Here is a 26879-nt window from a genome sequence, read left to right as displayed (position 1 = left end):
CTGGATGGCAATTCCCACTCCTGTTGGCTTTTCTCCCTGAAAGGTGACCCATTGCCCATCTGTGTGATCATGGGGCTGACCATTACTTCACTTGTCTTCTGAAAGGTGAAATGTTTAATCCACACATCTTTCCAAGGTGGTAAGTGAGCAGAGCATTAAATTAGTGCTAAGATCTTTGCCAGCAGTTGATTTAAGTAAGAGGAACATAGTGTATTATGTGTTTGGAATTTAGGCCAAGCAGGCAGGACACAGAGGTTAACACCATTTTGCAGCTAACTCTGATAGAAGCGGGAAGCAGGCAGCATGCGGTTGGGGAAGTTACGTGCCTGTTTGCCTGGAGAACGCAGCAGCAAACACCAAACCTACGCCTAATGCTTAGTCTGTGCTTGATTAATTTCTCGATCTTCTTTTTAGAATGATTTTTCTTTTTTCTTTTTGAAATCAAACACCAAAATTCAGGTCATGATTGAAATTTAAAAGTTAGGAGAAATCTTTTCCTAGGGATTGTATTGTGCTTCTGTGCTGTAACACACTGGCTCAGTTGCAGTGATTCCCTAGGATTAATAACCAGTTTTTAAGCATCCTAGATAATAAAATCAGGTAAGAGCAGCAGCTTTTTGTTTGTAGTCAGTTTCTTAAAACTATGAATACTCTTGTATTTGGTTAAGTTGTTTCAGCACTTCACAATCTGCCCTACATCCCCTTACGTTCATGCTGCTCTGAACACACAGGCTGAGGCACAGAGAAGAAGCAGCAGGCTGGGGCAGGTGGGAGGAGAAAGCAGCTTTCCTTGGGCTGTGTTGTTACGCCATGATTCTAGGTATTTACGTTATGACTTACGTGGAGTTCAGACCTGGGGACCTCTTTCCTTTGCCCTCAGCACTGCCCCTTAGAACACAGTAAGATGCCATGGTTTCCTCAAGGAGCTTACAATTCAAATAGATTAAAAATAAAAAAACAATCTGAAGCAAGGAAATAGAAATCAGAATTGAAGTAACTTGTCCAAGGTCAAATAGCAACTCAGTGGCAGAGCCCCAAATGAAGCCCAAGACCTCTGGCTCAAGCCTGGTGCCCTGTTCCGATGCCTGTTCCTTTCTACAAGAGGCTGTTTTTCCATCATATTTTACTGCTGGAAGAGGAGTTATGGGAGTCGCCCTCTGGTTTCCATTTTGATCATTCTTCAAGACGCGTCTTGATAGCTGTTCTGTACAAGCAAGTTTGAACTATGTATCAGCTGAAATTACTGAAAATGCTGTTAATGTGCCAGTATTTCTTTAAAAGTTGACCTGTAGATAAAAACTGTGCCTTGCACATGTCACATTATGCTAGAGATAGTTGGATTTTACGAAAAAGTGCACAGATAGTAAAATGCAGAAAAACTGCTAATCAGTAACAGTGAATAGTTTAAAAAGAACAAGGCATGAATATGTCCCCATAAAATATTCATTGAAAAAGCTCAATTACTGAAAATAATCCTTAAAATAAAAGACTGTTAGTAGATAATTAATTAAGAAAAAAGTAAATTGGTCTTAAATTGTTTGCTATGGATAGTTAGCCCATTTAATATGAATTATCTTCCAGGCAAATGGCAGATAGCTAGTAAATAGTTTTTTCCTAGGAACTGGCTAGAGGGGAGAGCAGCTCTCCACACATCTAAGTTTTAGTCACTTATCACTTTGAAGTCAGTTCAGAGCTTCTGGCAGTTTATGTAATCTTAAGCCACTCTTCCCACTTTTGTTGCAGAATTCTCAATCAGGTAGAGTCCTTTTTAGTTACATCGCTGCTTATTTCATTAAGAAGGAAATATGATTTTAGTAACAAGGTGTGCCTTTGGCTTTGAGTTATCATCCTGAGAGAGCAGTTAGGTTTTGTCCTCATCATAGAACATATGCTTTTAAAACACTGCTGTTAACAGTCACCTCAAATAGCATGATGTTGGCCATGACTTCTCAGGCACTTTTTACTACAGCTTACAAGACTGCTGATAACCTGTAACTGTCCTGTGTGCCTGAGAGAGAAGTGCCCTGGCATGTTGCAGGGGGCAGAGGTGGCACTGGAGCTCCCGTGTAGAGATCTGCTGGGGAAGGACCAAGCCACCATCAGTGGCTGACTCTTCTCACACTTCAGTGTTTTTCGGCAGAAGTATCTGGCAGACGGTACTACGAAACTAAATCCCCCTCTCTATTTTTCAGTGTTGTTCAATAGCTCGGTGAGAGAAATAAGGTATAGGGTGGAGAAACCTAGGGATTTAGGGAAAGCGCATGCTTCATGTCGTGCTGTATGGGACCAGATTCTGGTATCACATTGGCTTTATCCTGGCCTGGTTCCAGCTGCTGCCATGAAGTTAACATTAACTGTACTCCAGTATTAAGTAAAACGTAAATTACGTTCTCTCCTTAAGCACTGTGCACCTATCTAGCAAATAGTAAATAGGATTAGAAGAAGACAACAAATTAACCAACAATAATAATATGTTAGCTGTCTTCTCCCTACAGCCATCTTATTTCCTGCTGCCTTTCCTATGGGATTGCAGGTATTCATCTGGTCAAATATGTCCTGGTATATTCCTACAAGGATTCCCACTGAGTTCAATGCGACTTGCTCATGTCTATCTCTAAGCGTAGCACAGTGTATTCCTGGGTTAGGAGAGTGCCAAGAAATTATCTACAGGAGGCAAAAGTAGAGTAGAGAGAAGGGGAGAAGTGTTTTGTTTGGGGGTTTGTTTTGTTTTTTTTAAATAGGTGAGAAACGACTATGACAAAAATCCTGCTCTAACCCATGAATGCAACCTAACACCTGAATAACTGAAACCAGATTTTGCCCCAATTACTGAAAAGTAATTCTTCTCCTGTCTTTATGACCTGTATTTCTCTTAATAGGAAGCTTCAACTTCATAAAAAGAAATAGAATTCAGCCCTAGCTCAAAAGTAAGTTGATAGAGGGAAATGTTTTCACTTTAAAAAATACACACCCCACTCAGTGAACCTTTGAGACCTGCAACTGTTTAAAAAGAGAAAAAAAAAAACAAACAAAAACCAAAAAACAAACCCCACAGCAGCTGCAATTTGAAAAACAACACTCTGACGCTAAAAATAAGTAATTTTAATCATAAGTACCTCATAGCTTATTTGCAGATAGTTGCACACTCTGAGAAGAAAAAAAAAAAAACCCCGTAATAGGCCTTAGGTCAGCTGCATTGATTTAATGCATTACTTAGGCTGCCAGAGCAGAGGTAGAATCTCCTCGCACTGCATTAGGAGCGCCTCAAGCCTCCGTGACTCCTTTTGATCAAATCTCTGTGAAAGATGAGTGTCATGCCCTCTTCAAGCCAGCTGTGAGGGGACTGCCCTGCGACTGGAGGAGCACGCTGGAGCACACCACTCCGGGGCAGCGAGGTGAGAGCTGGCTGCAGAGGTGAGAGGCAGACACAACTTCGTACTGTAGGTCTGGAGAACACCAAGGGGGAGGATCTTATTTCACTCCCCTGTGCACAGCCTGAGCATACATCAGACCTTGAGGTGCTCAGAGTCAGACAAGAGTAAAGAGGCGTGTGATGGTTCTGCCTTAGTACTTGTACAGGCAGGAGTGTTTCCAGTACTTCTTTGTACAACTCACTGAGGGAATGGGAAACTGTTTTATAGCTCTGGAAACATAAGCACAGTAAGAATGTCTGAGGTAAGGAAAGTTCTTTGCAGTTCTATATGAATGTGTATTTTTACTGTGCAACTTTTACTTGTGGTTATGCACTGTGGAGATATAAAAAATCTTGCAATGGTGTTGTTTTGGGTAATGAACAATGGAGATGAGAGCTGTAGGGAGCTGTACTCTCCATTTCTTAATTACGAAAAGATACTGTGAAAGTAGAAAACTAGTTTATGTAAAAAATCCTGGTTTTCTTTCTGCTGTGCACTGTAAACAACTGTATGACTTTTCTGTTCTACAGTAAGTAATGCAGAATTGCAGGCTGATTATAATAAGCAGAGCCATCACTTGTGTAATTGTTTTCCAATTGAAGTAGTAGCATGTAAATCATAAATACTTGACAATGTTTAATTGTACAAGTCCTCGGTATACATTAATAGCAATAAAATCTGTGATTTGTGACTCAGATGTGTTCTGAGTCAAGTGTTTTAAGCAGATACATTATCATTATCATGACGTATAAATGCACTGGAGAGCAGACAACAATGTAATTTCACTACGAAGTTCTTTAGAAATTACCACTAAAGTGGAGTCTAATGTATGTCCTTTATATACAATTTATTGTCGACTATTTAGCATCCAGAAAATAAGGCCAGGAATTCTTTTCTTAGGATCAGTCTGTTTGTATTTCAGGGGGAAGAGGGGGAGAGTGGGGGGGGGGAGAATGAGTGTGTGTTTGTGTGTGTGTGTATATGGGGGGGTCTGTTTTTTTAAATATATTGTGCTAATTAAGGGTTAAATGCATCAGAATACAAGACACTAATTTATTTTCTTTTTTTTTTTTCATCACATAGAAAAATAAACATGGTTTAATTGTCAGCTCATACATGATGAGGTTTTGTTAGATGTGTTTAAGATACAGCATTTTACTTTCTGGTTTATTAAGTGGCCAAATACTTCTAGTCCTCTGTGTAAAGAATCCGTGGTTTAAAAATGAGGAGAGGGCAGATCGCTAACCCAGGGGAGGACTACTGATATAGACAGGCTGTGGTTTATCCTTCTGTAAAATCCTGTGGGTAAAAAGTGACACTATTTCCCCCCCACTTTTTCTGTGTGTGTGTGTGTGTGTTGTTGTCGTTGTTTTTCAGTTTGAATAACCTGGGAGCCAGGCAGCATTCTGATATTTTGGAGATGTGGGAGAGAGAAAATGAAATAAACTAGTTTAGTTTTAATTTAAAACAAACCATTGTTTGAAAGGCATTTAGCAGTCAATTTTCACATCTGATCTGAAGTTGGAGTTTATTGTGCTCATTTAGTTGAGATTTGTTGTTCAAGCGATTTCTATATAAATTTTTGTAATTCATGTAACTACTTGGCTTCTTGAACCTCGGGAGCTGATTGTTTGTCTTATCTTTTGGTGAGCTAACTCTGCGTTATGTTGCAAAACCTTGAGGCATGTTGTGTTTCTTCGTGTTCCTGCAGTCTGCAAGTGAAGTCAGCTTCATTAGTTTCATGATGGCACATCAGTGCATGGCTGGTGTTGCCGCTTCCTTCAAGCTACTCCCGGAGCATGATCTGGGCTGCCTTGGTTTGGATAAGCTTGTAAGGATTTGTCAGCCAGATGTGACAAGATTGTCAAGAGGCAAGTAAAGAAGGAGATCTGATATTAATCAGTGCATAGCTTGGAGCCAAACTTTCTCAAATGCAGTGTAGTAACATGTTCTTCTCATTTACTGCTTCTCTTTGTGGCTATAGAACTGCCACTGTCTGAGTTTGACGGTTAAAAGGGATGCCAGCTAATAGTCTTTAATTGTAAGGATACAATTCTAGGTGGGAAAAGATCGTATGCTTCTATTTTCAACATCCTTTTGGAAAATACAGTTTTGTTTACTGCAGTTTGCTGGAAAATATGCGTTGCGTTAGACAAGAGTCTCTGTTTCTGTACTTTGGTTTTAAAATACTGAAATTGTGGCTCAGCTCTCTGTGCTGGAGGAGTGGGAGGTGGGAAGCCTCACTCCACTTCAGGTCATGGTGCAAAATAGGACTAGCATTATTTTTAACTACTAACAACGGTGCGTGTTGGTTTTCTTTTGTTCTAGTGATTAGAACAATATATACTAAAGAATACCCTTCTAATTTCTTCTTTTACAGAAAAGGGAAAAAATACAGACTTTCAAAGAACATATCATGTATATTCCATTACATCTATTTACCATTATGTGTATAATGCTAATAAGTATTCCTTACAATCAATATAATTGTGTATTTCTGTTTGAATTAAACTCTAGAGTTTTTAGTAGTTTGCAGCTTAGTCAGACTTTTCTTTTAACAGTAGGTGAACATGGAAAAAGTAACTGATCTTATGTTATGGAAAATGCATTTTTGTTATACCTAATATACAGATTTTTGCTTGCTCAATTTTTTTTAAAAAAGTAATTGTTCTGTTTATTCTTTGAACTACCAAACCATCTACAACCTATTCAGAACTCTAAATATAATGGTATCTGCAAACATATCTGCACGTGCATGAGAGTTAAATCTTCACAGAAACAGGAAAAATTACTACAAATGGTGGGCCACTTCATGGGCTTTACTATAGCCGAGATGAAATTCTTCTTACTTAGGCTGCAACAAGATTTGGCCTTTTGATACCAAATGTCTTGACTTCCAGCTTCCATGCCTGTTCATATTGTTGAAAAATCTGTTCATACAACATTGAGCATGTCATTCCATTTCCAATCAAACAAGCCAGTGATCTATTTTGTTTTCAGTAATAAAGACTTACTTACGATAATATTAAATACACCTCTGATAAGAACAGAAATGTTCTCATTTTATTTTAGATTACAGGTTTTGCTATGTATATGTTTTAAAAGCACTTTTTGTATGATTTCGCACTTAGTAAACATTTTCCATGCAGATTTGAGCTAAAACTTAGGTACAGATCTTGAATTCATTATTCCAGCAAAACATCCACCAAATGCACGGAAGAAAAACTATTGTTTTGGCCCTCTGGATCATCTCCTGCCCTTCCTGGCTTCAGTGGTGCAGGAACTCTCACAGTCCCTATGTGCTGGGCAGCCAGCAGTTTTTGTCCTAACAGATGCTACGGTTGAAATTTTACAGCAAGTGTCATTACCTTTCTTTTTAGTTTTTATTTCTTATTATTTTGTTGCTAATTGCTATCTAAAAAAATCTGCTTAGGGACTGAAATTTCAATATTCAGACTAAAAAAAAATATTATTCAGGGAATAAGGAAAAATGACAATTTCTAACAGACTTGTTATTTTAGAATAAAGAACAATGACATTTTCATTCCACACTTTAAAACCATAGTAGGATTGTTTCTTCAAAAGATAACAAAACAAAACAAAAAAACAACAACAACAAAAAAAACAAAACCAAAAAAAGGCAAAATGCAAACTTTTGGCTTCAAATTTCAAATATAGCTGATTATCAGTGAGAAATGGTTATTCTTCATTTGAAAGTAGCTGATGTCTGAAAGCCAGTTAAAAGTTTCCTCGCCTGTGTTCAATAAAAAGGAATACTGTTTTAAATTGTGAACTTACCAATGAAGCTATACTGTTGCATAAAATATTGCATAACTGTAGCACCATAGATAGTATTGTGTGATAGTATCATGTATGTGTGTACAAATATTGTTTGGGTTTAAAATTTATGAAATTGCATTAAATGAAATTGTGTAACGCTAAATATTGCAGAGCGCTGTTACTTTTCTTTTATTCTTTAATCTATGTCTTTGCGCTGTAACAGGAAAAAAGGAAAAAAATTTAAGCATGCACATTTTATGGCTTTGAGACTTATGCAGCGGTGTGGGGAGCTGAAAAAGTTAGGATTGTCTTTGAAATGTTAGCTCACCCACATTGCACATATACAACATCTTATAAATTAGGAAAAGAGTTAGAGACATATTTTAAGGGGGTTGCAGTTGATTTATCCTAATATTCTTCATTTCTCTGATACTTGTACATTTGCGTTTATAACACTTATTTCTTGCTAACGTAGGGCTTGGAGTTAAATATTTAATTAAACTTCAGTTCATGGATAGGTCTGTAGTTTCAGCATTAACATGTTATGCATAGCATGCCAATACAGATAAATAGTATGTGCGCAATTTATTTGCTAGGTTAAATAGCATCTAGTGCTTTATCATAAGAAATTTCACACCATTTCTATCTAGTGACTTATCTTTACCCCTAAAGCCTGAGCAGTTTTTTCTCATCAGTATGCAGCAATCTGTTACTCATTTTTGAAATGCACTAATAAGAATGGTTTGTCCTGTAAATCTATTAAAAAGCAAAATTACTTCAATATCTTGTGATAGACGCTGCTTAATACTCAGCAAAATGTTTCTGACCTACGCAGGCTAGGGCAGGCATGCCATGGGAACTGTAGTGTTGTAGTCTGTTTCAGAATCAAAAGTAAATCACAGCTATAAGTTCATGATAATGTGACATTTTTCATCCCTCAATTTGTATTTCTTGTTTTCTTTTCCAAACCAAACGGTAAAAGAGGATCTAAATACATTCCCGAGTTTGACCAAGCTGTCTGTCAGCACACACCTGTTGTTAACAAGTGAGATTAATTGCAGCATAAGCCAATGTATCTACAAGCATGTTGCTGAACAGCAAAATTAAGTTTTACTGTCCAGTGCTTTTTGTTTGAAGAGTAGCAGTCTGAGTGTGTGTGCTCGCATGCGCACGCACACACACACACACATTCTTTTCTCTTTATAATTATTTTGACAGTGTCATTAACAAGAGTTGCCCTAAGGGGCCCTTTAGGGTAAGTGACATGCATGAGGAGTGATTTTCATCCCACAAGTTATGCTGTGATTAAAGTTCAGCCTTGTAGCATGCTCCCTTTCTCAGAAACTGCTCCCTTCTGCTTCCTCACCCAGCTGCATTGCCCGAGACTGCCCAGAGCTCCTCTCCATTAGCTGCGAAAGCTGCCGCTGAGCCCGAATTGGCTGTAGGGTTGCGAGTCTGTATTTAGTTTAGCCTCTTATCTCAGCTCCCCACTCTCAGGACTGTTCTGAGTTAGAAAAACTTTTTAACAAAGTGGCGACATGTGGACTCGTGGTCCATAATTCAGTAGCTACCTAAAACTGTCTCTTTAATCCACAAGCATGGTTGATTTGATGGGGTGGTGCCATCGTGTGAAGGCATTACCTAATTTCAATTCCATCTTACTGAGCTTTTTCACTCCCCCCCCCCCCCCCCCGCCCCTTTTGGCAGTTTTTGAGTATGTTTTAGTTAATTATTACAAGGACAATTAAACATTTTCAGCTCAAGGTGCTCAACTGCACCCACAAGAGAGATTTGGTCAAATTCTATGCCAAAATTGGCTTTGTTCAGCCCCACTGAGGGAGAGGGTAATGGGATAATGTGACTTGCTGCAGGATCTGGGTTGTAAATACTCTGTTTACGTGTATTCTCAGGCTGTGGCTGTTTAGAAGGAGGTCAGGTTTTGGTATCTGACCCCAAATAAACAATATGAATATATACATAAGGAGCCAGATAATTAATGGGATGTATTCTGTGGTCTTATCTAGAAAATGTATTCAACTTGTGGCCTTTGTGTTCTTATAGGAGTAAAAATCATAACATAATTTCCCCACAGAGAAGGGCTAAGTGGGAGTTGAGTGGTATCAGCACCAGCCAAAATTTTCAGTGTAATAGGTGTTAAGTTCAACTCCTAAAGCCATGTTTGGCTTCTGAAACAAAAGCTTTTTGTCTGGGTTTTTCAAAGGTTCTTGCACCTCCTGAGCTTGGTAGAAGCGCACATGATTGGTGTGTATGAGAACCAGCCCAGTTACTGAGGAGCCGTCACGGATTTAGGAACTGAGTTGTGAGTGTAACTTTGTGTTTAGTGGCACTGTAAAAGGCAAGTTGTGACCCATCTCCATCTTTCCCATCTCTCTTCTAGTTGGTCTCTTAAGCAGGAGACAAGAATTTTGCTAAATTATTTTACTAATAAGCAGTTTGCCAAATGAATCATCTAGGGCTAGCACTTTAAACATGTCTGTTAATGGAGAAGGTTGGAGCTACTTGGTCAGTGCTGTTTATTCTGTCACAGCCGTGTGCAACTTTACTTAATTAAAAGCTCAAAATATGGAGGATATCAGACTGTTTTCTGTATACAACAAACTGTAAGGCTTGTTTACTTCTCACGAAAGATGTTTGTTGTTACTTATTATGTTTATTAAAAAACTGTATTAACATCAGCTCGTTCTTTGTAAGAAATATTTTTGTGAGATAAGACTGTGGAAATGGTGTGTGCAGCATTCAGTCCAATATAATTAGAAATCTTATAAGGACCTTTCCCTTGTTTTAATAATTTTGTGTAATTATTTATTTTAGTCTTAAGGATTTTTAAACTTTAGTATAGAAACAGCTGAACTTGCAACAGCCAAATGTACTTGAGTAGGCATAAACGTACATGAATGGCAATCCCTTTGTTTCAAGGGCTAAGGTTGTTAAAGGCAGGCAGTGTATGTATACTATCAGTGGTGTGTAACTTGCCAGTACAGCTTTGACCTCAGCCGTAACTGAGAACCTTAAAGACGTGACAGAAGAAAACACCATAATACTGAGCTGAACGTGTGCAAGTTGTAGCATGGGCCAAGTCTACTTTGTGCAGAGTAACACTCAAATTGTCCTTGCCATCGGACCTATACTCATGGAAGTGCCTTTCAGTGTACTATTGCTTGGTGAGTGTCTCCGTTTTTCCCATTCTCTGTGTGTCCTCCCAGCTCTACTTACAGGCAGCAAAGGGTTTCCATATTCTGTCCATCCTCCAGGCATCCTGTTTCCTCATGGAAGTGAGCATGCCAGGAAGAAGAAAATGGCCTTTCCTTGAAGGTGCTGCAGCAGCCCTCCTCATGTTGTCTACAGGCAGATGGGATTCATAGCCTTACTAAACTTTCAAGGAACAATAGAGATATAAGATGCCTAATCTAAACTCTAACAGATATAATATCAATGTGCAGTTTAGGCTTAATTCTTGGGCTATGTCTTCAACAAGTGCTTATATTATCTGGAGCAGCCCAACACCTTTTATGATTGTACTTGGAATATACTGGAATATATTTCAGTTCCAATAAACTGCAGGGAGCTCAACAGAGTACCAAAACCTGAAGCCTGTGTTTAGGAAGAACACACACAAGGGCTAAATATGTACTATAGAGTGGACAGGGTGGATACAAATACATATGGGGCAGATGAAAAAAAAACCCAAATATTATTGGCGTGATACAGATAGGCACAGCTATGTTGTGATACAGTGAAAGTAAGGTGGACAAAATGTAAATTGAGAACTTGTTTTAAATCATGACAAAACTGACAGACAGTATTATTTATCAGTGTAATATATCCCTAGGGGAAGTGGCAAAAGTTGCCTGACAAAAAAATGGACAAAGCAAAGCTTTGCTCATTGTATGATGTGGAAAAGTACAGCATTGACAGAGATGCTTAAGATAAGGGGGTTTTAATTTGTCTCTGCTTTCAGTGGTTGTTCAAAGGATTCAAATGCAGAAGTAATCAAATGTAACTGGGTGATGAAAAAGGAAGACTTATTTAAACTTTGCAACCGCAAGAAACCCAGTGGGTAACAGTAAAAACAGGAAAGAAAAATTGGACAGGAAGGCAACTTCACACTCATGTATAGTTACTGTTTTCTTTACTGAAAGATGCACACAGATTTGGATTTGGCCTTTGATTTAGCTGTGGGCTGTACTTTTAATTTAATGTATCCATCCCTTTACTTCCCTTGCAAATCTTTTACAACGTGCAAGCAAGAAAATATTTCCTAATAACCAGACATATGTCCCATGTTTAATTTATTTCTACAAACCAAAAAGAGAGCTTAATTTCTGTGAATTATTCTTAATATGTGAGGACATTTTTACCTGTACTCTAGGATGGAAAAAGGCTTTCATGTTTTAGCTGATCGGCAGACAAAAAAAATTCCTAATACTTTACAAATTTATCTTCTTCCCCTGTTATAAATCTTGCCTCTTCCTCCACAAATGTTCTTACTGTGGAGCTACTGCAAGTCTATTCTGCAGAAATGGGACACATCCCAGTTCTTTCCTATAGGATATGTGCTCACCGGAGCACATATTTTGCAGGGTTACATATATTCAGTGGGGCATATATTTAGTGGGATTACTTTTTCTGGGAAATGAAAGCGATATGGCTTGTTGCTAGAAGCTCTCAATAAAGGACATGAAAAGCCGTATCTGTTATATCTCGTCTAATGAAAGTTTCTCTCACACATTTCTTTCATGTAACTCCTATTTCTTCTTCAAACTTGCATTTTAAACTGACAGGAATTTCTAATCCCTGCTTGCAGAAGATATTCCTGTAACGTGGCATCAATGACACCATTTTGTCAGTAATCCTCATAGCAGAGCAGCGAAGCTCTCATGCTCTTCATGTGATGGCAGTAGCTTAAAAAAAAAAGGCACTTTCTAAAGTGAGGGGTAGCTTTGTGCAAAGAAGACGGGTTTTTCGTGGATGCCAGAAACATGTGAGGGTGCTGACCTGTACATTACTGACACTAAATACTACCAGGGCAATCTGGGACTTGCTCTTCCATTTTACTGGTGTCTGCACTTGCAGGTCTCACTGTGTGCAGAGAGCCAGACCAGCTTTCTAGCGTGAGCAGAGATGTCTTACTTTTAATTTGTTTCCCAAGCTAAAGTGCCGTCAAACCAGAATCCACTTAATACTGAATGAGATTTGATACAGTTATACTGCCTTTCTTCCCTTGCTGCATTTTTTAAAACCTGCTGTTAGTATGTTGCAAGTGAGCATATGTCCCAAAAGGCTTCAGGAGAGCATAGATGATCTCAAACTTATTTTATGAAACAAAGCCTGGTTACATACAGAGAATCAGAATGAACTTGTCCCATTAGCTTGTTCTTTTCTTCAGCTGTGAAGGCTCTGAGTGGGTTGCAAAGAAACATTTGGTAACTTTTGAAGCATAATCGAAGCCACATCAGTATCTGGCAGAAAAGATGACAGCAGTCATGACTTTCAGGCAACAGATATTAAGATTTCTTTTTCAGTGGTTAGTAGTTAGATGTTATTCAGTGGCCAGTTTAATGGTTAATCTGTTTCTCTTGTAATAAGGAATCATTTGTATTAAAAATCTGACATTCAGATTCCCATAGTCATGCTGGTAAAACCACAGAAAATTTTTATCAGAATTTTCAACTTTATTTAAAAAAAAAATGAAGGAAGTGTTGCTGATAATGGATTTGGAAAGATCCATTTGTGATGGAGAGAGTGACTGGAAAACAATAACAAGATCCTTGATGATAGCAAAAGATTGGATTTTTTTCAACATCTGCCTTATGTTTCTGGAAAATGAAACTAAATAATAAACCTGAATGAAAGGATTGCACTTTTAAAAATTTCCACTTTAATTTCCATCACATTTCCAATCCTTTAATTATGATTTTGAAGCTTTATGTGTATGCAATATATAAAGTTATTCCTTTGTTCTGTAGAATGAAATTGTGTGTACATTCCTCTTGTTGGGAAAATAAAGCTCATTAAAAGACTTGATATAATTACAGTACCTTAGAATAAGCGTATTAAGGATAGTAGGATTAACAGGCAAAAGACAAGCATATTAATCTCATGAAGTTTTGCTAAGTTTCTCTTCATTAAACTCTGATATAAGTTAATTTGGGAGATAATCAAAGTGCATCTTTTACAAGTGCCTTTTTAAGTTGAACAATGAATGAAGATTTAAAATTGTGCCTCCCTGACTATTTTAAAAGTTAATTTTGCCATGTGATATGTTCTCTGTGACTATATTAACACAAATAGGAAAGTTTTAGGAGATGCAGACTCTGAAAAGCACAAATGAAAGGAAATGCTACCAACCTGAAAATCACACTTGTTTCTTCTCAGGGATTCTTACAAGTAGTTTTTTAAGTCAGTGACAGATCCCTAATTTGAGGGTATACCTTTGATATGTTAGCAGTATGCAAGCTAACTACATCTAAGTCTAGTGTCCAGAAGCAGTAATGTATTGACTTGAGAGGGGATCAATCCCATATTTAGAATAGAAGGGGAAGTCTACTCCCTTTCTAATAGCCACTTTCATATATGTAAAACAAAATGTCCTCCTTTTGCTTTCTCTGGTTTTTGCACATGCAGTCTTCTACACATATACAGGAAGACAAAATAAATACATGTACAGTAGAGAAGAAAGGTCTCACACAAAGCTATGGAATGCAAATTTTTGTGCGGTGTATCTTTCTTGTCTAAGTACACAAATTAAGAAAAAAAAATAGTTTTAACGGTCAGTGACTTGTGGAACATGTCCAAAGGAAAAGGAATGAAAAAAAAATTTGAAATCTCAATTAAATTATCATCATGACAGCTTTTTTCATTGTGCATATTTCTGTTACTTCTTGCAGAAAAAAAAGGAAAAACTCTTTCGTAATTTTGTCTGGAGGGTCTGCAAAAGATGCATTCATGGAATGCACTGTAGCTTACCGAACCTAGCAGGGTTGCCTATGGAAGGGGTTCGGTCTGTGCAAGTCACAGAATATTATGTATGTATGTAGAAGACTTGAACTGCATTATTGTTTGAATTCTTGCAATAGAAATGAATCAGCAGACAACTACACCTTTTCCCCCAACTTTTCCATAAGAAATTTATGGCTTTTTATTGTTATATGAAAGTATTTTAGCATCTAAGTGAAAATATAACCTCCATTAAACTGAAGCAATTCACACTGCATAGGGTATTGATGTGTATTTTATGACTTTATGGGGAGCACAGAGCTTTTCCCGAGAATCAGTATTTTGCAACGGCTCCTTTAAAAGATTAAAGGCAAAGTGGTTCAGAGATTTCAATAGCCCTGTTGCCACTTGTTCCAATCCTTCAAATAAAGATGAATCTCAGCATCAAGTCACTGCAGTTTGGACATGTGCATGTAAGCTAATTCCTTGATAAGCCAGCTACTGAGATTTAAAAATCTCAGTCCAAATCCAGTCATGTAAAGCCCTAGGCACCCAAATATCCTGCACATGCTTGTTTGTAGTAAACTGTTGTATGTCATGTCTTCTTCTGCCCTGAGTCAGTCAAATTCGTCAAGCCCAAAGAAATGCCCTTTGCAAAGTGAAATTACCTTTCTCTCCTGTTCTTTTCATTTTAAACATTTCCTGCATCCATCTTTCCTAGCCTTATTGTCCAAAAACTTGCTTCTTATGTTTTCCAAAAGTGCCAATGTGGGGATGCCTGCACTGAAAAGACATTACTTTTTTCTTCAAGTCTTGTCTTGCTTTTCTGTGGGTATTAATAAGTAGTGGAAGTCCCCATTTTGCATAAGACCCTAGGAGCAGGAGTAGCAGCCAGCAGTAGGCATAACTTTGCCTTATTTCATATTTGCCTCTCTGTACTTTAAAATCTAAAACATTTTGGTATAAAACCAGAAAAATGCAGACATGCTACAATTGCATAATCTAACTTTTTTTTTGTATTCCAGTGCAGACTTTCTGCACATTAATTTCTTCACTTTCCCTCCCTTAATAAATATTCTATTTATGCAGGAACTATTCTCAGTATCATATCTAAGCAATACAGAATCATACAAATGCTTTGCTCTATAGCAATCCCTATGGAGCTTTAACTAGGACCTCAAAGTTGTCTGTCTGCCTTCTGCAGCAGATGGGCACATACAGAAGAAAGCATATATTCCAGGAAGTAAGTTTGTATTACACTGTTGATTAGGAGTATCTGAATACTAATTTGATTTGCATTATAGATGACCTTGGTGAGAATAAAGTGATGCACAAATTGAACTGTGCAACTGGTTGCTGTCTGTTTGTGTGCTCTGTTTTGCCTATTCTCTTTCAAGCATTTCCCTTACAAAATGTGACTGCTATAGTCTTTGAGGAGTTGGAGTGCTTTTTGGTGAGCTTTGTTACTGAGGAGCGTTGGTGAACTCCTGTATCTGTGACAGGATAGATATATTCTGTGTGGATACTGCTGTATGTAAGGGATGGCACCTATGCAGAGCTAATACATTGCTCATTAGAACTTCCTATATTGCAATATGGAGTTCCAGCAAAATTTCAAGAGAGTGGGACTTCCATTTGTATGTCTTTGCTTTCAAACCTTCCTGAAAAAGTGATCTTACATGAAGATCATAGCTTAGATGAATGCACAAGAACATATTACTATTGTTATAAAGGTTCTTCAGCCTAAATAAATCCAGAAAAGTGCTGCTACATATGTCACTAAATATTTTGTTTCCATTAATATTCCAGTGTTCTAGCTGGTGACCAGTTCTCTTTAGAGCAGAGGTATTCTTGCATAACTCAGGTTTTGCCTGCATTACTTATATTGCACATTGATAGGTATGTGCTGGTATGTTAACTCTGTCTTCATATGGATTTTATGGGTGTATGGTACATGTATAGTCTGCACACTCTAGGTGGTGCTTATATATTACCTGTCATGCTTTCTATTGATTTCCAGGCTATTCGATGCACTCTCGTGAACTGTAGTTGTCAGTGTTTCAAACCTGGGAAAATAAATCAGCGACAATGTGACCAATGCCGGCATGGATGGGTAGCACATGGTAATAATTGTTCTTACAATCTATATAAAACCTTTTAAGATCCTCCTCACTATAGCATGCTTTTTGTGTCACCCCTCACACACCCCAATAATAGTTACATTCAATTTTATCTACCTCATGTGACTCAAGTTTATTTACGTTTTGTGATTTTATTTTCAGCCCTGAGCAAATTAAGGATTCCCAACCTCTACCCATCAAGCCAGGTAGAAATAGTTCAATCCAATGTTGTCTTTGATATCAGTAGCCTCATGTTGTATGGAACCCAAGCCATTCCTGTGCGCCTTAAAATTCTGCTAGATCGGCTTTTCAGTGTTCTGAAGCAGGAAGAAGTGATACAAATTCTCCATGCTCTGGATTGGACACTACAGGATTATATACGTGGATATGTGCTACAGGTATTTAAAGGGGCTTTTTAAATATAAATATGATGGCTATGTAGTATTTCATAATGTTTTCTAGCTTAATCTTATCAGTGGTTCACAATGTGTTAACAGTATGGTACATCTGAAAGGCAGTAATAGACTTGTACAAGCTTAGTGCCATAAAAGAAAAGGTGGATATTTGGTCATTGCTCTCTTTAGTCAGACTTAACTGAAATCTTCCTACTTTGCTCAAATATATCACCAAAGGTAAGCCAAGATAAGAAGTTACTTGGAATGTATCAAAGCAAAGGCTTCAGAATTTACTCTAGTGTCTATTTAAACAGTGAGTTTATGTTTGTACAGCAGAATAATACATTGATAAATCAACTTGCCATCATTTTAAACACCAAGGACAATATTCATCTCTGGTGTCGTGCTACTGACCTTACTGGAGCTACATCAAGGATGAATTTGGCCCTATGTGCTTACACTTCTGTTAGTCCTTGCTACTGTGGAAGTTACCTTTTATGTAAAGTAACATTATGATCTTACATTATGACACGAATCAATATTTAATGGTCTTGATAATCTTGCTTTTTAGTGTTAGGATTAAAAATATGGAATCAATTACCTTGAACCTCTACCACATGAAAAATTTATAATGTTACGTTCTTCATCATCTTAGAAACTCTTACATGCACTGTGAAAAATCTCAGTAGGCCATCAAATACATGTTCTGTGATAAAATATTTATTGTAGTTATTGGGAAAAGTTAGGCATAGCTAGTTTGAAAGAACTCCAACACTCTAGTGTAATTACAGCTGTGCTCTGTGAACACTGGCAATAGATCAATACAGGTTCATTTGTTCTCTGATCTTAGTTGCTTGGAAGATTATTAAACTTGCAATGAAAAAATACTTGACTTAAATGAGGAGCTAAATCTTGGTCTGATTGCTCCATCTCCACTGTCTGTACTTACACGTTACTAACCGTTGTTCAAATGATGTGTCTTAATTTTGGTGGAAAAAATAGTTTATTGGAAAGTATTACTGTCAGTTCAGAAAGAAATAATATCACCAATGTGGTAAATTTTGGAAGAAAGTATCACAGAATTGGCATTAATCTCTCATTAAATAGAATGACTTTATCTTTTTGCTAGAGAAGAATTTTTAGTCCCTGAAAAAATGAGAGATTCAGGGAGAGGGTTTTTTTGTTTGCCTTAACTAATGTCTGACTCATTTAAATATTTTTGGCTTTAGGATGCTTCAGGAAAGGTGCTGGATCACTGGAGCATAATGACCACTGAAGAAGAACTGGCTACTTTGCAGCAGTTTCTTCGTTTTGGAGAAACTAAGTCCATTGTAGAGTTAATGGCAATTCAAGAGAAAGAAGGACAATCAATTATAATACCACCACCAACTGCTAATTTGGATATTAGGGCATTCATTGAGAGCTGCAATCAACACAGTCCTAATTTTTCTGCTTCCTTGGACAAAATGAGTCCCACCAACATCCATCCCTTTGAAAATATTGTAAATAACATGGCTTTTATGCTGCCATTTCAGTTTTTCAGTCCAGTGCCTCCACCTTTGATAGGTTCACCACCAGAAAGACATTTGATTGAGCAAGGTCAAGACCATAGCAATGAAACTAAACAAGATGTTCAGATGCCATTTTCTGAAAGCAGCTTCTTAACTTCTAGTTCTGCACCATTTCAAGTTGAAAATGAGAGCAGCATAAATGGTCCAGATGTCACTACTAAAACAGAAGATGATGCCCTTTTAAGTGATTCCAGTTCACATAATACAGCAGCAAAGCTTGAAATGACAGCACTATCTCCAGAAAACAAAATGAAATCTGTTGAAAAAAATGGCGCTGGGCCAAGGAAAGGGCGTGTTTTCTGCACTGCATGTGAAAAGACATTTTATGACAAAGGTACTTTGAAAATACATTACAATGCTGTTCATCTGAAGATAAAGCACAAATGCACAATTGAGGGCTGCAATATGGTATTTAGCTCTTTGCGTAGCCGAAATCGTCATAGTGCAAATCCTAACCCCAGACTCCATATGCCAATGAACAGAAATAACAGGGATAAAGATCTAAGAAATGGTTTGACCATTGCTGGACCTGGAGATAGTAAAAGGACAGAATTTACAATTTTAACTCCAGATAGCAGAACTATTACCAGCTATGCCAGCTCCTGTACAGATTCAAAGGGTCAGGCTGGATTTCCCAGTATTGGACAGAATGGTGTCCTCTTTCCAAACCTGAAGACAGTACAGCCTGTTCTTCCTTTTTATCGTAGTCCAGTCACACCAGCTGAGCTTGCTAATACTCCAGGTACTCTTCCTTCTCTGCCTCTTGTTTCTTCCTCAATACCAGAGCAGCTTGTTTCAAATGAATTGCCATTTGACATGCTACCCAAGAAGAAATCTCGTAAATCAAGTATGCCTATTAAGATAGAGAAAGAAGCTGTTGAGACACCTAATGAAAGTAGTGATGTTGCCAGTTCTGAAGATGATACACGTCTGCAGGTGGTAAGCGATGGAGAGCTTGAGACCTGTGAGCATAAGATAGAGAAGCGGGTGACCGACAGGGTGGAAAAGCACCCCCATTCAGGTAATTCATGGAAATCTATCTCTGGGGTAGAGGGCCCAAAGTATTTTGAATCTGTCTTTGCGCCAAATAACAAATACATCAAGGATATCTCTGAGAATGAATTGCATCACTGTGAGAAAGAGGTTAAACCAGAAGAAAACCAACCTTTAAAAATAGTTTCCCATGAGATTATATATGAAGATCCAAAACACCACCACAATGATGTTATAAAACCAATGACTGAACCCCCCATGTATATTAAAGAGCAGTCAAAGCGCAGGATCCCTAAAAATGACTGCCCTGAATTGCAACACCACTTGCTGACTGGGGGCTTTTTCAGCACTTTGTCAAACAGGGGTGCTGCCATTCCTTGTTTTGAAGACTCTAAAGATATGGATCATGTCAGTCAACATGCACTAGGGATTCAGAAGGAAGAAAGCCGCTTTCATTGTGACATCTGTAAGAAGACTTTTAAAAACCCTTACAGTGTAAAAATGCATTTTAAAAATGTACATCTCAAAGAAATGCATATTTGCACAGTTGAGGGCTGTAATGCTGCTTTCCCTTCTCGTAGAAGTCGAGACAGGTAAGAAAATTATAAACAAAATTGTATTTATTTTACCATCACAATGGAGCCTAATTTGAAATTAAAATGAGTGTTTGAGGAATGGAGCCTGCAAAGATTTTCTGTGTATCCTCGTATAACAGGTACGATAACTTATCAGAACATTCATGAAATGAAAATCCATTGAAAGAAACATTTCCTTTCCACTAGGCTACAAGGTATTAAATAAAGCCATGAAAATTTCATAACTGATAAAGACTGCAATAGTTGAAAGAATACTTTAGAACATAAAGGGAAAGCCACAAGGGTATGAATTCAGCAATTTTCCAGTAGACGCATGTGTGGACTTATATGTTTAATGTGTACTTTCATGTGTATTTTAATGTATACAGTGTTCTTTAGTGAAAAAGCAATGAGACCAAGTCAGGAAATCTTCACTTGCCCTTGTCCTTGCTTTACTCAAGGATTTTGAACAGACTGGTGGGAAGAAGCCCATAAGAAAAGCAAGGTTACTCTATGTCAGTACAAAATTAACATCACACAGTGCTAGTTGAACTAACACTATCTGGTGTGTATACACATTGGTAGTGCTTTTATGTGAGATTACATACTAATTCCTAAACTATATCATGAGCTTGATTCAGTTTACTGTTAGCTGCAGTATTGTGTTGCTATAAATCATTTTATTTGAGCCTATTATGCACATAAACTGAGAAACAAGAACTGAAGCTTTATTGTTGACCATCAGTTATGCATCTGAATTGATAAGTGGTAGATAACAAACCTGCTAAAGTGCAACTAAGTGTTGTTAAGATTTCTAACTCTTCTGTAACAGCGTTACAGCAGCTTTTGGCTGCAGGAAGCATGCCTGGATAGTAGTTCAGAGTGACACAAGGTTTAGATTGTCTGTAATCTGCTAGGAGTACTGGAGCCAGCTGATGCAGTCCAGAGAGAGGATGAGCCAGTCTCTGAGGACTGGCCGCTGCATCTGAGATGCACAGATTCATCTGCTGCTGGCAGGGCTTCATACCCTGATCTGCTGCCTGCGTCTTCCCAGATGTGAATTCCTCTCCACTGTAATTGTGATATGGGCCACAGGAAAGAAGGCCAGCAGTAAGATTTGCATTCACATGCCACGAATTCCTTCCCACACCAATATATTCAGTTAAGTTTTAACACAGGTGCTTTTGGAAGATGGTTTATTAAAAAAAAAAAAGCCAACTCACAAGAAAGTTGACAAGCTTTGTGCAAAACAGTAGTTATTTGGAACAACTCTGCAGAAGTTTCAACACTTTAACATAGAGTGCTGTGACTGCAAGTGCAAAATATTTCTGTGCCTTTTTGAACAGTTCATGGTTTGGATTAAACCATGATGGCAAAGGGAAAAATGAATGTTTTCCCTGTCTTGCAATAAACTGAATCTTCTAGCCAGAGCCTGGAAGTTCCCAGTGAGCTGATTGATAGTATTCAACGAGGAGCAGTGATTTTGTTTGTTTTGGTGGTTTTAAACTGAATCCGCAGATGCCCATTTGAAAACTACAAGTTGTATAAAATGCAGTATTCCTTTCTTCAAGGAAATTCCTGTCAAGGAGAAGCTCTGTACTCATGTGTACAGCTGCATCCTGGCACATGGTTACAGTACTTGAGATCGTCAATATTTTTTGCAGACTCGGGTGTCACTCCTTTCTTGCTTTGTCCATTGGGAAAGAATCTTGTTTCTTCCCCCCCTCAGTCCATTCTCTGATGTCAGTTCAGTATACAGGTTTTCAGTCTGTCCTCCAACTCTTTTAGGCCCAGCACTAGATCGAGTGGAGCAGACAGCTACCCACAATGCAGGAGAGAATCTGAAACATTGATTTTTGTAGAGTTATTTCTGATATATGCCAGTGCAAGCAAGTTCAGATACCCAGTCACGTGTGTAAATCACCCATGTGCACTCCCAGTGTGGCAGTTGGTCAAATTAGAAGTATACAGTTCATGCATGCTACTAAATATTGATTTTTTTCTTTGTTAATGATCATTATGAAACAGCTGTTAAGTGAGGCGAAACACTTTCTTGCTAAGCTTGTCTTTGTTCTTCTAGACATAGTTCAAACCTAAATCTTCATCATAAGCTTCTGACTAAAGATACACTGGAATTCAACAACCATTTCAATGCAACATACCTCTTGAAAGACATGGCTAAGGAGTTTTGTCAAGATGTCTCTTTAAAACAACATGTTGGACATACTTCTGTAATCTTCAAAGGAATGAACAGAACAGGCAGCTTGGTTTTTCCAATGAGCAAAATTAGAGAACCCTGTTCTGAGAGTTATGGATACGATCCATCGAATGATGGAGCTGTTCTGGATCTAAGCACTACTTCCAGCATTAAATCTGAGAGCAGTGCTCATTCTTCTTGGGATTCCGACGGAGGAAGTGAAATATGTACCATGCCTTTGGATGATAGTGATGAAAGCTGTGAAGGACCCAGCCTAATGACCAATGATGAACTCTACCAAGACTGTACTTTAATTGAGAAAGCCAATCAAAACTTTACAAATCTACCTTCCAGTTTGCCAATAACTTGTCACATATGTCAAAAAACATATAGTAATAAAGGGACTTTCAGGGCTCATTACAAAACTGTGCATCTCCGCCAGCTCCACAAATGTAAAGTCCCAGGTTGCAACACAATGTTTTCATCTGTTCGCAGTCGGAACAGGCACAGTCAAAACCCTAATCTGCACAAAAGTCTGGCTGGGTCACCAACTAGCCTACAGTAAGATCATGATGATCTTAATTTATTTCTGCTAAGAATTAATCATTTCAATTAAGGAATGTGTTAACATTAGTTTTATTTAAACTCATTTGACTTCTAGCCCACTCAACAACCACAGTTAAATTCTTTTCTCCTGTATGTGCTCTCCAGCAGTTTCATTTAGCAAAGCTTGGTGCTGTAGTTTTTGTGCAATTGTTTGGTTTGATGTTAAATAGCTAAAGCTTCTGTAAGGAAAAGAAAGCATCTTAGAAATGGGGGAAATATGGTGACCTTAACTAAAGTATTTCTGATACCTGTGAAGTATTACTTGCCAACAATAGGAGCTTCAAATGAGAACCATCATCCCTTGTGTTTACATGTTAAATGAGTTGTTGTGTCATGTAAGAAATGAGTAACGATTGGGGTGAGTTTCCTCTGGTTGGGTTGAGAGTTTTGGGGCTACCATTTCGTTCCTGAGACCATAGTCTGAAGCTGACTTCCAGTATTAGTTGAACGTGGTATTTGCAGTTTACTATATCCCAAAATCCAAAAGATAAAATACAAATTTGGGAAGACTTTACATACAGTCCAAATCTTCTGAAAATCCTGCAGTCCTTACTCTTTAAGTTGACATTTCACTTGAATAAAGATTACAGTATTTTGGCTTTCTTGGAATTTAGTACCCTTTGGTTTGCAAAAGGAGGGGCTACCTAACTTGGTAGGGTTGCCTGAATAAAAGTCAAACATTCTGACAAATTGCAGTGATAGAAAGAATGAATAGGTTAAGCTAAAATTTCTAAACCACAGCAAATGCATCCATAAAATAGGGGGGGGAAGTAAACCCTTTAATTTAAAATGCACTTTTTGAGTTCCACTTCCAGGAAGGGAAGAGTTTTTATTAAAAATAGGGGGTGGGGAAGAAAAAAAAAAAAAGAAAAGAAAAAAAAAAAAAACAACAAAACAACCAAATATCCAAACTGCTTAAGAGTTTAAAAATGCAATTCTAAGCCTTTGAGAGACAGAGGTAAAATGGATGCAGTAGATATCTTTCATGATTCAGCAGTTATTGTTTCTCTTACCAGTGGGGGAAAAAAACACGTTGATCTTTGTAACAACAGAAGAATGCTTATTCTCATTCACACCTTTTTTTTATGAGAACATTGTTCATTATCTGTTAAAATGTTTAATATCTTTGTACTTGTCCCTGTAATTAACAGTATTCTGCATTATGTTCTATGCACTTAAGAAGACTGGTCTTGCATTGTATTTAAAAAACACTTTAATATTTAATTTGTAGTCACATCATACAAATGTTGTGTGTGTACTTGCGGTGCATCATCTTTGACTGAATCATTTCCAAAAAGCAAAAGAAATAAGAAAGCAAGTCTTACAGTACCTTTTTTTTTTTTTACTTTAATTCACCACTTGAAATCTGTTGATCAATTCTAGTATGCAAGCATTATATTGACAACACAATCTGTACATATACCAAAGCGCTTACAGTATTTGTGGTTTCTAGAACTAGTCTAGTTTTCCAGTACAACTGGATCTTAGTCTTTATTCATTTTTGTGACCAATCAAAAATAGACTGAATTTCTGGATTTCATATGTATGTAGAAAGAATAGTACAATGCTATTGCCATATGTTTTGATGTTTAACTTATTCTAAAATACTATGGTATTGTAACCATTTCATATTGTATAAAAAAAAAACAAAAGTGGACTGAATATTTCACTAATTCTTTTGAAAACTGGTTTGTGTGTTAGTATGGGTTATGCAAGGAAAAAACATGACACGGTTGTAAATGTTTGTGCTCACTAGAAATGGTTTCCATGCATTGTGTAAAGTAATCTTCTATTTTTTTAATTTACAGTAGGTTTATGTGATATTTAAAATAATCCATTTGTGCTTGAAGCTGTCAGGAAAAATTACTAGCCTGGGGAAAGTTGTGCCATTGCTTTGGGTTTTTGTGTTTTGGGGGGGCGTTCGTGTTCCGGGGTTTTTGGGGGGAGTTGGGTGGTGTGTGTTTGTTTGTTTTAAATGGGAACTCATATCAGTGGAGATCATGGTTTGAAAGGTAAGGGCACAATCATAGGAGACACAATTGCTCCCAGCCTTTTGATAGTATAAATCAATGATTTGTTATCCAGCTATTTCAAGCTCTTTTTTATATATATATATATATAAAAACCTATTTGTTTAATCATAAACGGTGTTTTTTTGAAACAGTGTGATGTAAACTAATGCTGTAATGCCCATTAATTTAGCTTTCACTGTGTCCAAAAAGGAAACACATTTGTATACCCTAATAATTTTGTATGTGTTAATAAAAACAAATACTAATGCCTCTGGTTGATTCAAAAAAGTAGGCTTTTGTGATTGAAAAAAAAAACAACACCCTACTATTCTTAATTTTTATTAAAAAAAAAATTCTGAAAATATATTCCATCTGTAGCAATGTTTTGACAATGGTACTAAGTTATTCCATAATAAGGAAGTGTCATTATTTTAATGAGCCATTAGAAATAATGTAATGAATGTTGCCAGATATTTTATAGATTTTTTTTTTTTTTTTTCTTTGCACAGTAGGCAAAGGAAAAGATTAGTTTAAATGCCATCAGCTAAACAGAAGGTAAATATCTCATCAGTGAGAACTGTGCTAAAAGATAGATATTTTGGTCCCTATTTATGCTTTGTATTTTGGAAAGGATTTTTTGTTATTTCTCAAAAATCCGGTCAGGATGGGAGATTTATCAGAGTAGGCTAAGCCCTTAGTACCCCTAGTACAGCATATGTATCTCATGAAGCATTTGTGTAGCTCCCTCCTCCTAATGACCACAATGTGGCTGGACCAAGCCTTAACATCTCCTGTTAGTTTTAAATACGTGTGATGCTTATAGCAGCCTGTATCACATATTCACCACAGATGTTGAGGGAAGTAACCTCACTTCAGAATAGTAGTACCATTATTTTTTGAGCTTTTCAGAGTCAGTCTGGAAAGCTGAAGCAGCTTCCACTGACTGAGGCTCTGTTCCAGACATGTTTACATCTGTGATGCTGCAAGTATGTACAGTTGGAGGCTCAAATCTTTACATGAGATTTGAACTGGGCCTGGATGTGCCCACCCTTACTACCCACGTATGTTGCTCCATTTTTTTACTTGGGTTTTTTTTTTTTTCCTTAGAAAACAAGAGCCTCAAAAACTAAATCCTGCCATCTTTCTGTGACTCCAAAGGAGAACGCACAGATGCACACTGCGGGGTAGCCACTCTGTACGTTTGAGCATCCGATTTCTCAGAATACAGGTATTTTGAATAATTCTTGGTAGCAAGCCTATATCTCTCTGGAACAATGAGTATCCTAGTGCTTACAGAAGTATTTGCAGAAATCCATTTTGAACTGAGTGTACGGGATCTGTTTTTATAGCTCCAGTTTTCTAAGTACTTTGAAAAGAACTGTGGCAAAACTAGAGGTTATTGTTTCTGATGAATTTTTAGTGAAGTTATACACTGTAAAACCCAGCAAAGTGGAGAAACAAGTTCTGAAAATACCTGTCTGATGCACTGCATTGAATAGGGAAGCCTAAAAAACAGCTAAGCTACTTGGACTTAGTCCAGGGATTTTTAAATAGGGTGCCAGGTCCTCCTTGAAAAGGGTTCACAAGCAGCTTCTGATTAATCAGCAAGCATAGGTTTAAGAAATGCAGCTAAACTAAAAACACCTTTAGAGTCTGAGATACAGCCCATAAGGATTCCATTCAGCCTGCAAGCGAGCGTTCATTTCCAAACTGAAATGAGAGTTTGACTCTGAATTGGGAAGGAGACAACAATGCAATAAGAGAAGGAAGGTTGGATCAAAGAGGTTTTGTAGAGAAAGCCAGGCTACAGGTTTTGTTCAGAGCAGCATTTACTGCCAGTCCCCCCCATTTGAGGGGAGGGTAAGACAATATATAAAAAAGGTAAGGTTTGAAGTTGGATTAAGTACGCATAGCGTGATCAAGTCAGCTTTGAGTTACTTGGAAAACTTTTGGAAAACTCTTTTGAACAGTTTGCTGGCTAGTGAGATTTCCACGTAACCTCAGCAAGCATGTTTCTGAAGGTAGACTGGCTTTTAATTTCCCCTTGCCTTCAGCCCCCACCCCCCAGCTCCCCATGCCTTTTGGCACTCCTTGGATTATGTGAAGTTGCTAACTTGCAAATGTACTGTTGAAACATCACCCTGTTAAGCTCTAGCCCTGTCAGCTCTGTTCCCTGTGAGCACCCTTCAGCTTTCATGTGTGTTCTATAAACAAGTAAAGGAAAGGTAATGCCGTGAAGTGACAGTCCCCCTCTGGTGAG

General features: G+C 37.7%; 1 protein-coding gene and 1 long non-coding RNA gene across 3 annotated transcripts; one reads left to right on the top strand and one right to left on the bottom strand.

Moving 5' to 3' along the window:
* Positions 1-3508: 3508 nt before the first annotated feature.
* BNC1 (basonuclin zinc finger protein 1) lies at positions 3509-23871 on the top strand. 2 transcript variants are annotated; one of them, XM_009928347.2, is made up of 5 exons: positions 3509-3675; positions 16171-16273; positions 16433-16668; positions 17895-19822; positions 21885-23871. In XM_009928347.2, exons 1-5 carry the CDS (start codon positions 3667-3669, stop codon positions 22564-22566), a joined length of 2958 nt encoding a protein of 985 aa, XP_009926649.1. In that variant the 5' UTR covers positions 3509-3666; the 3' UTR covers positions 22567-23871. The 2 variants fall into 2 exon arrangements, with proteins under 2 accessions (XP_009926649.1, XP_069654461.1); XM_069798360.1 differs by lacking the exon at positions 3509-3675 and having other exon boundaries at positions 16105-16273.
* Positions 4767-10555, bottom strand: LOC138688300 (uncharacterized). The gene is made up of 2 exons (XR_011327331.1): positions 10428-10555; positions 4767-7167 (listed from the first exon to the last, which is right to left on the bottom strand). It is a non-coding gene; the product is annotated as an uncharacterized lncRNA (long non-coding RNA).
* Positions 23872-26879: the final 3008 nt, after the last annotated feature.

The sequence above is a fragment of the Haliaeetus albicilla genome, chromosome 12 (assembly GCF_947461875.1).
Source record: "Haliaeetus albicilla chromosome 12, bHalAlb1.1, whole genome shotgun sequence".
Lineage (NCBI taxonomy): Eukaryota > Metazoa > Chordata > Aves > Accipitriformes > Accipitridae > Haliaeetus > Haliaeetus albicilla.
Note: the sequence above shows the minus strand (reverse complement) of the source record. Positions and strands in the feature narration are given on the sequence as shown.

Coding starts and splice junctions, on each gene's coding strand:
- BNC1 (XM_069798360.1), top strand. CDS start 16,105: ATGTATAGTCTGCACACTCTAGGTGGTGCTTATATATTACCTGTCATG. Junction 16,274..16,432: donor GCATGGATGGGTAGCACATG/GTAATAATTGTT, acceptor TTTTATTTTCAG/CCCTGAGCAAATTAAGGATT. Junction 16,669..17,894: donor TACGTGGATATGTGCTACAG/GTATTTAAAGGG, acceptor TTTTGGCTTTAG/GATGCTTCAGGAAAGGTGCT.